Here is a 13278-nt window from a genome sequence, read left to right on the forward strand (position 1 = left end):
ATTATTTATTTACTTATAAGTGTATATTTTTTTTTACATGTTCAAGTAAATAAAATTAACTTGTTTAAGTAGTACCCCTGACTGCTTTTAAACAAGTTTAAACATGTTAAATGTCATCATACATATTTTCTCTAAACATTTTATCTCTTTCCCTCTTTCCCTCTCAAAACTAAACTCATACAGTACTCTAACATGTCTAAGTTCACAAGAAAAACAAAGCTTTTCCATAAACAAGCAAATCATCAGTCTGCACTGTTAGCCACTAGTCTCATGCCTAAGACTAGTAAAAAAAAAAAAGGACTAGTAACTATTTGGAAATGTTTGTTTTGACACATAAGAAAATTGTTGGAATATCAGACTCTGGACTAGCTGATGGAAAAGATTTCTTTGCAGAGTCCTGCAAAATGATTATCAAAAAAGCTCAATTTTCAACCAATAAAAGTTATGATGTAAAAGGCTAATATAAAGAATTTATAAACATTACAAAATCAATGTTTGCATGTCCTGAGCAATAAAATCAAAATCATGTTTAAATTGCATGTTTCACAATAAAACGTTTATTAATGTACTCCATTTAGCATGCATTGAGGGACCACAAAGAGGACAAATTCATTTACTTTAACTGAAATACACATTTTTTGCTGATTTCACAATTTTTAATGCAATATTTATAAATTTCAAAGTCATCAATTTGATGTGATTAATCTTTATGACAATATAAATCTTGTTTAAACATCTTCACTAAACAGGATGTCATTTCAATCTATTGCTTGAAACCATATCCCAATCATGTAACAATATAAACGACCATGGCATATTGATTCATGTCATAAGAGAAGTTTGCATGATCTTTTATTGAAAATGTCCTTACAGAAAGTTCTTAAATTTCTCCCTTAAAAAAACTAATTGATCTCCATGTCTGTAAAATTGACAATTTACAGGTCAAATCTTTACAGATCTCTACATGCTCTATAGCACACAATATCAAAACTAGTCACAAATGAAACCAACACATTATATTTGTTTTCTTCTGAAGAGAGCTAGTAAATCATATATGTAAATTTCTTTTATACCATGCAGTTCAACATTTTATTTCATGGTTAACAATTTTTATAGACAGATCAAAATCTGCATTTTCAGGGACATCTTAGTTCATTGTTTTACTAAAATCTGCAGACAACCCAATAGAAAATAAACTTTGCAGTCGTTTGAACATTTAGATTTGTGTTTCACCTGTAAACAAAAAATCCACGAAAATTGGTATACAACGAATAACAAATGAACTATGAATCCAGAGTATTTGTGATTTACACTATATAAGGCAATAACCATCTAGCAATGACAGGAAGTATGAGCTAATAATATCATGTTAGGACTAAATAAAAAAAAGTTATATTTCTACTGGAACACTACCAGTACAGGGGCTTATTCAAATGCCACTGAAACAACTATCCATCCAAGTTTAATTAAAGTGGTAGTAAGCAATTATTAGACCACTGTGAAACATTAAATTTTTATTCAGAGGAGATATGAGCTTATATTTAAGTTAATGTTACCAATTAAATTCTGTGATTAGCCCTGATGGACTAGAGTTTACCACTTAGAAGTTATAATTAATGAATCAATTCCTGTTTATGGCTTCACTTCTGACTACCAAATTGCAGTAAATCAATTCTTAATGTGAATGTTAATATTTACACTGGTGTAATTTGGCATGAAATTATATTGAATTTATGATCAAGCATCTAATCTTGTACTTGTAGCAGGGGGAGGGTGGTACATGAATACATGCATGATACATAGAAAATTTAAGCATGTTCAACATGGATTAAGTTTGAATTTTATAATCAAAACTATTGATTATCATTGCTGAAAAGTATTTCATAATAAAGTTTATTGTCTATATACATTTGTACATGATAAACATAAAATTGAGAAAGGAAATGGGGAATGTGTCAAAGTGACAACAACAACACCATAGAGCAGACAACAGCCGAAGGCCACCAATGGGTCTTCAATGTAACGAGGAACTCCCACACCTGGAGGCGTCCTTCAGCTGGCCCCTATACATATATATTGTTAGTATTTTCAGATGACTGTCAGTCAGGTGTTAACGAAGGTAAAAGTGGTTGTTCATCAATATCTCTGGAGAGACTCAACCATAACTCAGTAAGGAATTGTGGATTTCCATAAAATACCAACATGATCAATCAGCAGGTTTATTACCATATTACAAGAAAATAAATACAATCAACATTTAGTAACTGATAACCAAAAATTTAGCAACTGATAAAAAAATATACAGTGAAATTTCTTACAAAAGAGCATGGATAGTCATGTTAGATCTTTGATAATATTATATGTACTTTCTTTTGTATTTTAGATCTTAATTCCAAAATCATTTCAGTTCTTGGCAAAAACCTTAAAAAAAGTCATTACTAGAAAATATATAACTGTTTTTATATAATTAATAGCAGAAAGCTAATTTAAGTTTTAGAAATTACCCTGAAAGATTAAGAGTGCAATTGTTTCTAACCTAAACGATGTAAACGATTACGCGCGTAGTCGTTTAATCCATTTGTTTCTTACAGTTTTTGGTCAACGTTGACATCGTTCACATAAACGATGTACGCGCAAAATAGTCGCGTTGTCATTGATCGTTTATCGTTAAGACGTGTAAACGATGAATTTGTTTCTGTATCTGTCTTTTAAATAATTACGAGCACATGTTGTTTCTCGAAGCTGTCTTAGGACTAAGACATGTCTTAGGATGGTCTTACGACATATCTGAGTCCTAAGTGGGTTTCACAAAGTGGTCCTAAATTAGGACATCTCTTAAAGTTGGTCATAAAGTTAGGACAACGCGAGAGGTGTCTTATGATGGTCTTAGGATAGTTATACGTTTATTAATATAAATTACACTCATTTTTTGTATTAATTTTGAAAAAAAATATCTTATTATTATCTAATTATCTACTCTCCTGTTTCTGCTTAAAACATATATACATTGACGGATTATCAGGATTTGTCAACAATGAAAGTTCGATGTATTGATATAAAAATTGCACGATTTTATCTCTTAACCTTTTATAACCAATAAAGTCGAAATTGAATTCAACTCACTTGTACCAATACAATGTCATAATTTTATATTCTTTTTTCTTAATTTTGCATTGAAAATTTCATATTTATATTGATGTATTGTTTAAAGATAATTTATATATAAATTACTTTTATTTTTTTATATTTATTTTGCAAATTATGTCATTATATTAATCAATACGTTTAGAATAATTTATGGTAAGACATACTACATTTACATGATTTTTTTCCGTAGATCATATTTATATTTGAAAATTTAAAGAACTTGCGACAGGTTTAGGATGTCTTAGCTAAGATGATCCTAAGACAGCTTCGAGACAAGGTCTGAGATATGTCTTAGGATAGTCATAAAAGGATCATAAGACATGTCCTAAGATATGTCTTATGACATGTCTTAGGATAGCTTCATGAAACCGGCCCCAGGTTATTTATTTCCCGCACTTTTACCTGTTTACAGTGCGTGAGTGTAATCTATTTCTGTCTGACTACGCGGGGTCGATAAAGTTTATTAAACGATGTATTTGTTTCTAGCAGCTTAACGTTTACTAAACGATAGTCATCGATGACAAAATTTCGGGTTAGAAACAAATGCACTCTAAGCATTTAGACATCTAAGCATGTTCAGGCATCATTGGGGAATAAAAATTAACCTACCTGATAGGAGTAAATAAATGGTCACAGATACCACAGTGTAACAGGGTGTTCTGTTTATCCGTTCTCCATAACACATCTTAATACTTGTCAGTAGAAATCAGTATGTCCATTTTTCAATAGTTCAAATCTGAAAGATAAAATATCAATTTGAAGACATTAGATATATAGGTAAATGTACTACAAAGTTATTTGTGAGTCCAGAACTCATGGATTTGCCTCAGTAACAACTAATTGCATCATCAAAATTATACTGTGTTTGTTCCTTTATTTAATCATCCCCTGTTTGGATCTGAAACTTCTCCTCTCCAGTCTACTGGTAGCTTATTTCCTTGTCTACACTGACTACAGAGTTCGCGAAATCTTTTTTTTCCTGGTGGTCCTTGAAGAAAATCTGCTGGTCCTCACTATAACTCTATTGAAAAATACTAAAATTGTGTCAATCCTTTGCAAACTTTTGGTGGTAAAATCCTGAGGACCACCACTTTTTGCGAACTCTGTGTCTATGACCTCACCATGCTTACTGATGCATAAAACTCAAAACACTTTTATTACTGATATTCTATACATTAAAACGATAGTTTTGAATAAATATGAAATACTTGCCTCTGAACAATTAAAAGAAAATTTTTTATCTAAGGGACGACATCAAAAGTTCAATGTAGGATAACAAACTTAATCTATATAGTTTTTTCACTGACCTCCTCCCCCCCCCCCTAAACCCCCTAATAACTTAATTTGGGGGAAATTAATTGACCAATAAGGATATACATGTATATAAAATCCATGTCAATTAAACAAAACTTGCAGCAATTTTGACACCCCCCCTCCCCATCCCCAAACTATTTGAATTAATTTTTTTATCCTTCATTGAATTTTGGACGTCCTCCCTAAGTACATGTATTTCAACACGTTGATCTAAAACAAATTGTAAAGCTAAAATATCTGCATCTATTTTCTTCATTAAGTATTTGATCAATACCTCTGAAAATATTGCATTATAAATAATAAAACAATTAAATACATATCAGATTTAATGTGTTTCATATAATTTGTTCAATAAAACATGATTGATGTGTCAAACAAATGGTTTCTTTTTTTTTAATACTTCATCAAATAATTCATTTTTGTCTGTACATGTATTAGAATTTATTACTTAGTCTGAATAAAAACAGATATTTCTGTTCTTTCTAACTTATAACGATAGTGAATTTTAGTTATTGTACAGTTGTGATATACATGTACATTGTAGTTGCTAAGAATTACATATAGACATAACAGATGTACTTGGTCATGTTGGTCTCAAATAATTTCAAAACTTATTTATTACATTCATGACATTACACATGTAACGTTTAAATTAATACTTTTAATTGGCTGACAACAATCATGTGATTATCGAGTCTTTCTATAATTCAAATACTACATGGATTCATCTATTTTCTAAGTATCAATTTTTGTGGATTGAGAAAAACTTGCATTTTCGTAGATATTTCATTTCATGGTTTTGCATTAATTTAATTAAAAGCCTATAGAAAATTTTTATGTGTTATTCGTTGAAATTTGAATTCACGGTTCACCTATACACACGGAACCCAGGAAATTGGTATCCAACGAATAATAATATATCCACGGTAATATTTCTTAATACAATTTTCATAACCACACAATGCTACCCGAAAATGCAAAGGAATACAAACACAAAGCTTGATGAACACAAAATTTCATGGTTGTAGCATATATATGTAGGACTCTAAAGTGCTATGGTACTCTAAAGTGTGATTGCCACGCTAAAGTGCAATGGTACTAAAGTATGATGGGGTCTCATGCTAAAGTATGATCGTTGTTTGTTTGCTAAAATGCGATGGTATAGTACACAATAGTATATTCACAATTAAAGCTTATTGGATCGATTGTTGATTGCTTAACATCCAATGGCAAATATTTCATGCATGTTCAAGACAAGCATGACAAGGGGCGTAGTGGATGATTGGTGAAGCTTGCCGTTCATACAGCTATGAGTTTGAGTCTCCCTCTGGTATCTTTCTTCCTTCTTCTATTAATGTAAACACCTCCCCTTAAAGTCGTTAGTTGCAAATACAAAATTCAGTCATTGTCGGAATAAATAAAAAAAAAATATTTGTGCTTGTAAGCTTTAATTCAAATGCCGAACAACAAATTAATTCACGAATGCGCGGATCAAAACAAATTGTGAATGCGTAGAAAAAGATATAGTTCCTTACATTTTCTGCTTTAATTTCATAAAAAATTAACTAACCAAAGAATTCAAATATTGAAAAATATTCAACTCGTGACCGAACAACACTCATACATATATTAAGACAATATTTTAACGGGGACCGCAAAGTGAACTGCAACGTAACATTGAAATGCATTTGTTCGCTTCCATTCTTTGTTTTATCTTCCGACATGTTCATTTTACTTTGTAAAAACGAATTTTAACGTCATAATCCAACTACATTTATTATGTCTATATATTTTCGCAGACCATCAGACTTTAGCGTATGAAGCATGGCACTTTAGCGAAGACCATCACACTTTAGCGTGAACATCGTACTTTAGCGTCCCCATCAAATTTTAAAGTCCTACATGTACATATATATGTATATATACAGATGTAATTATCATGATTATCATGACTATAGTTTTATGACAATAAATTTCTTTTTCTTTTGTAATTTCTGTAAAAGCTTTGATTATTAACACCAAGCTTCATACAAATGTCAGCTTCTGTCAACGCTTTTACAAAAAGATAAAATTACCAAAAGAAGCATTCACTTCTTCATTGTGAGTCTTGGTTCAACATGAACAACATACAATAATATACAGTAAATGTACTAATCACCTGCATTTCTTTACTAAATTTTACAAATTTATTCGCATTTTATATTTAAAAATTTTAAACTTTTTATAAAATTATCAAGTTGAGTACATGTATATGAGTTTGTCAGATCTTTTTTATTATTCTTGTACATGTAGATCAGATAAGAGTGAAGACTTGGATGCATATTGTTTGCCTTTAGTATGATATGCTGACTGGGATCTTTACATAATTTAAAATAAACTGCTTCTCTCGAGCGCAGCTGGATACGACTGAAGAGGTCCAACCCTGAACAATTGGGACAAAAATGGACACAGTATTCAAGCTTGACAGATACAGGTCTGAATTTTTATTTTATATAATTAAATATTTGACACATTATAAACTCAAGTTGTTGTCAGGAGATCAAATGTCTGCGTACAAATACGACAACACAGACAACAAAATGATAGCATTATCCATTCCCAAAAAATGTTTGACGTTGTACATAAATTCAATAATTGAATAATTTTTTAGAAATATGCAATTTTCATATACATCATGTGCATATATGTTTCAATGCATCATTCAATACATCTCTTAAATCCTGTATCTCAATGCAATCAATTGGTCAAACTTTAAATCAATACAGTCAATTTTAAGGTCAATGAACTGGCTAAGGATTACAGGTCTGTTAAACATGTTAAATCTATTATTGAATCATTATTTGATTATTATGAAATTAATTGTTTATCCTTACATTACACATTTTACTAAATGCTATCAATCATTATTTAACAGGTCAAGAATAAACAAGGGGATTATTGGAAATGTGTGAAACTGAAAGCAACTGACCAATGAGTCACTGACATGACCAATGACTGGTCAAGATGAATTGCAGATAAACATCATGATGGACAATTACTGGCAATTTGCAATATGTCATCATGGTCATGTGAAAATCAATAAGTTTCATTGAAAAAAGCATGACTGTTAATTAAATTTGCAAATCATGATTCGTCTGAAGTCTCAAATAATTATTGCTACCGTTAATTTTGGAAAATATTTAAAGTGGTTCGTCTAACATGTCTAAATCATTAGATTGTTTTATGGTCTTATGTTTTAAAGGGTAGTAATGGGGGTACTTTCATGACGTATAACGGTAAAAACTCTTGCCAAATGACGCTAACGGTAATTTTTAGTTCATGATGATAAAATGTACTTACTTTTAGACGATAAAAAAATCAGCTGAATTTGACAAATCACGCTATTTTGTTTCCAAAAAATAACAGTAATGATAATTATCTAAAACATCTGAAGAATCTCGATAAGGATATTTTGACGAATCACAGTAAAATTTTAACCCATTTGACTCTTATAACGATAGCAAAAAATGATCGTTTGACATCTGACGGTAAAGGGCATTACCACCATCTACTAGAAAGTGCATATATTTTATCATCACGTCACAAAATTACGGTTAACATCATTTGGCAAGAATTTTTACCATTATTTGTTATGAAAGTACCCCCAATACAACCCTCTTGGAGATGGATAGATCTAAACAAATAATGTTGATGTAAAAAATATATATATAAAATTGAGAAAGGAAATGGTGAATATGTCAAAGCGACAACCACCCGACCATAGAGCAAACAACAGCCGAAGGCAACCAATGGGTCTTCAATGTAGCGAGAATTCCCGCACCCGTAGGTGTCCTTCAGCTGGCCCCTAAAATATGCATAATAGTACAGTGATAATGGACGTCATACTAAACTCCGAATTATACACAAGAAACTAAAATTTAAAGTCATACGAGACTAACAAAGGCCAGAGGCTCCTGACTTGGGACAGGCGCAAAATTGCGGCGGGGTTAAACATGTTTATGAGATCTCAACCCTCCCTCTATACCTCTAGCCAATGTAGAAAAGTAAAAGAATAACAATACGCACATTAAAATTCAGTTCAAGAGAAGTCCGAGTCTGATGTCAAAAGATGTAACAAAAGAAAATAAATAAAATGACAATAATACATAAATAACAACAGACTACTAGCAGTTAACTGACATGCCAGCTCCAGACCTCAATTAAACTGATTGAAAGATTATGTCTTCATCATATGAATATCAGGTACAATCCCTCCCGTTAGGGGTTTAGTATCATACTATCATAAAATACATTTTTTTGTATATGAGAAGAACATAACCCGTGTCATGCCAACAACTGTTTTTTTTTTTTTTTTTTTAATTTTTTTTAGAAATAAATGTGTTTAGTTCCGATGCAAAGACCCTATCAGTGAATCAATGTTAAAGCCAAAATATGCAATCTTTAATGACCTGACAACAGTATCGTAACTATATCCCCTTTTAATAAGTCTATTTAAAGGTTTTGTTAGTTTCTGAGGAGAATACTGACATTTTTGTGCTTTATAAAGAATATTTCCATAAAATTTTGGATGTGAAATACCTGAACGTATAAGATGTCTGCATGTTGAGTTATATTTACGAATTATTTCCTTATACCAGTGATAAAATTTAGTAAATGTTTTGACCAGTTTGTGATATATCGAAAACCCTGGTGTAATAATTTTTCAGTAATACATAAATTTCTCTCGCTAAAATCTAATACATTGTTACATACACGAGCGAATCGTACAAGCTGAGATATATAAACACCATAAGATGGTGACAAGGGAACGTCACCATCTAAAAATGGATAATTAACAATAGGAAATGAAAAATCATCTCTTTTATCATAAATTTTTGTATTAAGCTTCCCGTTTATGATATAGATATCAAGATCGAGGAAAGGGCAGTGGTCATTGTTATCATTAGCTTTATTTAAAGTAAGTTCTACAGGATAAATTTCTTTAGTATACATACTGAAGTCGTCATTATTTAGAGCCAATATATCATCCAAATATCTAAAAGTATTGTTAAATTTTTGTATCAAATGTTGTTTTGATGGGTCTTTGCTAATTTTAGTCATAAATTGTAACTCATAACAATACAAAAACAGGTCCGCAATAAGTGGTGCACAGTTAGTCCCCATTGGAATTCCAATAACTTGACGATATACGGAATCTCCAAAGCGAACAAAAATGTTATCAAGTAAAAATTCAAGTGCATAAATAGTATCAAAGCATGTCCAATTGACATAGTTCTTTTGTTTATTGCTACTAAAAAATGATCTAAAAGAGTTTGAACATATGTACTCGCATTCCGACTTTTTAAATGCCCAGTTAATTAGGGATGTGAATTTTTTCTTAATAAGAATATGAGGCAAAGTGGTATATAGGGTAGAAAAATCAAAACTTTGAACAGATTCAAAATCACCAATATATGCATGCAATTTATCAAGTACTTCCAACGAGTTTTTGACACTCCAAAAGTAATTAATTCCACTATTTTCAAAGGCCTTATTTGAACAATTTATTATCAGGTTTTTTATTGTACCAAGTGTACTAGTAAGTAAAACAGACAATTTAGTAGTTGAACAATGGCTGGAAGATGAAATAAATCTATATTTGTAAGGTTTTTTGTGCAGCTTCGGAAGCCAGTACATAGTTGGGACTTTCATTGTGTTTGGTTCTGCTTGTAAAGAAGTAGCTAAAAGTTTATGTTTGTTACAGATGTTGTTTTCTGAAAATGAAGTCAGTTGGAATGTTGGTGAATTCGTGATTTCCTTTTGCAGAACCTCTATATAAAATTTACGTCAAACAATAATGATATTATTAGCAGCTTTATCAGCCGGGACAAAAACAAATTCCTTGGCTAGTTCTGTTAGTTTATTTTTGATACGCGAAATAGGGTTTTTATAGTTTTTGTTGAGGGTAAAATGTTCTTTAAAATGTTGTATTCGAATATCAACTATCTTCATTAATGAATTAAAAAAAGAGTCCAAAGATTTTTTGTCAGCTTTTTCCCGTTTTACCCATTTCAAACAGTAGGCGCGGAGTGAGTCGTTGATGATATTACGACACTCATTCCAGTTAATAGTTGACGGGGGACGATATTTAGGTCCTTTACTGAGGAATGATTTTAACTCTCGGTCGCGAACGATGTTAAGGTCTCCTGTTATAACATGGGAAATTGGTCCATAGGTGTATTCTGAATTACTGCAATTACACGACATAGGTGTATTTTCAGTGATATTTACATCTTTACACAATTGGCTATAATTAAACACATATTTTCGGGTCGATTTCTTGTAAATATAACAAATGAGAGGGAGTTCAGTATTATCAAAATATCCAGGAATTTGGTCTTTAACAGAATGGTCGTTAAAAATACCGGCAATATTTACAAAATCAAAACCTTTATTGACATACTTTATTTTAATAAAATGTTTTTTATGATCTTCAGGGCGATCAATTTTTGGAAACAGTTTAGAATAACAATATGCCATTATAATTTGGACAATTTCATACTTAGGACTGTAATATGAAATTGTGTTGCAATCCTCTAAAATTTTATTTAATTTATTTATAGGTAAAGAACAAAGCTTGGTTAACAGATAATGTCTGCCGTTGTTTTTTGAAATGGAAATTAGGTCCGAAATATTTGTATGGTTGGTCCGAAATTTTCTTTGATTGCGATTTTTTCTGCGTCCATGAGAACGATTTTTACGAACAGTTTTAGAAACTATATCCAAAATGTTAACAGAATCGGTTCTTGATATATTGCCAATTCCCATGATATTATCATTAAGACCGAGAGGGTAGACTGTCTGTAATTTTTTAATCCAATTTAATTCATTTATTTTTCGTGATCGTACAAACTTGGAATGAGATTCACCAGGCTGCTTATTTACTACTTCTAAAGGTTGAACTGTTAAATATTTAATAGGATGACTGTGCTTCTTAAGATGTTGATAAATGATACTTTTGAATTTATTGGGTCTTTTAAAACGATACAGGTGTTCTTGCGTGCGTTTAGATAAATATCGCCCAGTTTCACCTACGTACTGAATACCGCATCCCGGTTTGTTTCATGTGAGTAAACAAATAATACTGTTTGTTTTTCAAGTAATATCAGTTTCAAAATTTAGAGAAAATGTGCGACCATTAAATGTGGACCTTACTGTATTGTTGGTGGAAAGACGGGGACACGTAAGTCATTTTTTGGCATGACACTTATCGATAGAAGGGTAACCACGATTTTTATTGTTAAAAACGTTAGCTATGGTAGTATTTTTAGATAAGCGATTCTGAAGATTGAGACGTGTAGATACCCTTTCAACGAGTTTAGTATTTAATATTTTTCCATTTCTAAGCTTCATATTTGTTTTTTGGTATGTAGATTTATTACAAAGGAGCAAAGACTGGCGTCCAGAATATGAACCATCACACAGTAGATTAAATTGTGTAAAAATGATAAAACTGTTCGGCTCAAGACGTCAAATGCTTATTGTCATAAGTTACCCGACAAATTTAACAAAAGATAGGGTATATCAAGGTAGCGACTGACGTCTGACTAAATAGATGAATGGGGCTGAATATTAAAATACTACTTTTTGATAGATATTCCTAAAGTAATGAACATAGAGAAGTTCTCGCTCGGACACACACTCAATAATCTAGTATAATATAAGAGCATAATATATTATATATGGCTTTCTTGGCATAGTTTTACATGTTTAATGCCTCAAATTAAATATATGTTACTGTTTTGACAAATCTGCATATTTAACAGTTCTGTGCACATGGTTAACAAATCATTAGCTGTCTTTAATATTGAAATCTGTGCGACATGTACAGTGTCAAATAACCAATGATCACAAATGACTTGACATCGATCTGACCCAATTTTTAGGCTTGGTGTACACTTATTAAAAACATATTAATTGTGCTTTAATTCATTAACTGTCAATCTTGACTAACGAGAAAGGCCCTAGGGTGCTGATAACATAAAATCAGTGTTGTTATTTACCTTTTAGTACGTGTGACAGTTTACAACTTGACGATAATAGAATTTCTAACGTCACCCAAGATAAAACCTTTCCTGATTGGTCAGTGTAAATATTTTTATCCAATGAAACAATTTTTTACTTTGTAAACAAGTGCGGGCCTACAATATGGATGCGCCCATGAAAATTAAGAGTATTTTTGTGAAATAGTCATTATGAGTACAAATATCGTGCAATATGTAGTTGTTAGACGTGATGTGGTTAAAACATTAAAATGGCCTCTGGGAGCATTGATTGCACAAGCCTGTCACGCATGTACTGCAGTAATGCACAATTTTTATGAGCACCCGGACACACAGAACTATCTAAAAGATCTTGATAACATGCATAAAGTTATTTTAGAGGTATATTGCTGAATATCTTTTAGTTACAATGTGATTCAGATTGTATTTAATTGCAATCCGTAATGCTTAAAACACAACAAAATAAAAAAGAATACACCTTGTCGCTATTTGTCTGCCATTACTAGTGGACATCGCAGAGGTAAAATTTTGAAGTCATAATAGCAAATATCTGACGCTATGTATGGAAAAGCGGTTGTTGAATGATGTCAAAAGTCCAACTGGCCCAGATTCTCTGTTTGAGCGAAACAGATCTTCAATACTGAAATAGCCACAAGGTGCATGTTTACACTCTGGCCTATTGTCACGATTGTAGTATCAACGTTGCATTTGTATAGGATAAATCATAAAATGGATACATTCTTGATCTAAACCTCTTTTCGCTATTTGTCCACAA

The 13278-nt window shown here is 31.5% G+C and overlaps 1 protein-coding gene across 7 annotated transcripts in view; it reads right to left on the bottom strand.

The window, feature by feature from the left end:
• LOC143054053 (dyslexia-associated protein KIAA0319-like protein) overlaps positions 1–12570 on the bottom strand; it is a 52363-nt gene extending 39793 nt beyond the window's left edge. For all 7 annotated transcript variants that reach the window (XM_076226917.1, XM_076226915.1, XM_076226913.1 and 4 more), the window contains exons 1-2: positions 12504–12570; positions 3757–3883 (exon numbers count right to left, since the gene is read on the bottom strand). In XM_076226917.1, the coding sequence (XP_076083032.1) occupies positions 3757–3832 (76 nt within the window). In that variant the 5' untranslated portion in view covers positions 3833–3883; positions 12504–12570. The remainder of the gene's footprint in view (positions 1–3756; positions 3884–12503) is intronic.
• Positions 12571–13278: the final 708 nt, after the last annotated feature.

Source organism: Mytilus galloprovincialis, chromosome 12 (genome assembly GCF_965363235.1).
Source record: "Mytilus galloprovincialis chromosome 12, xbMytGall1.hap1.1, whole genome shotgun sequence".
NCBI classification, from domain to species: domain Eukaryota; kingdom Metazoa; phylum Mollusca; class Bivalvia; order Mytilida; family Mytilidae; genus Mytilus; species Mytilus galloprovincialis.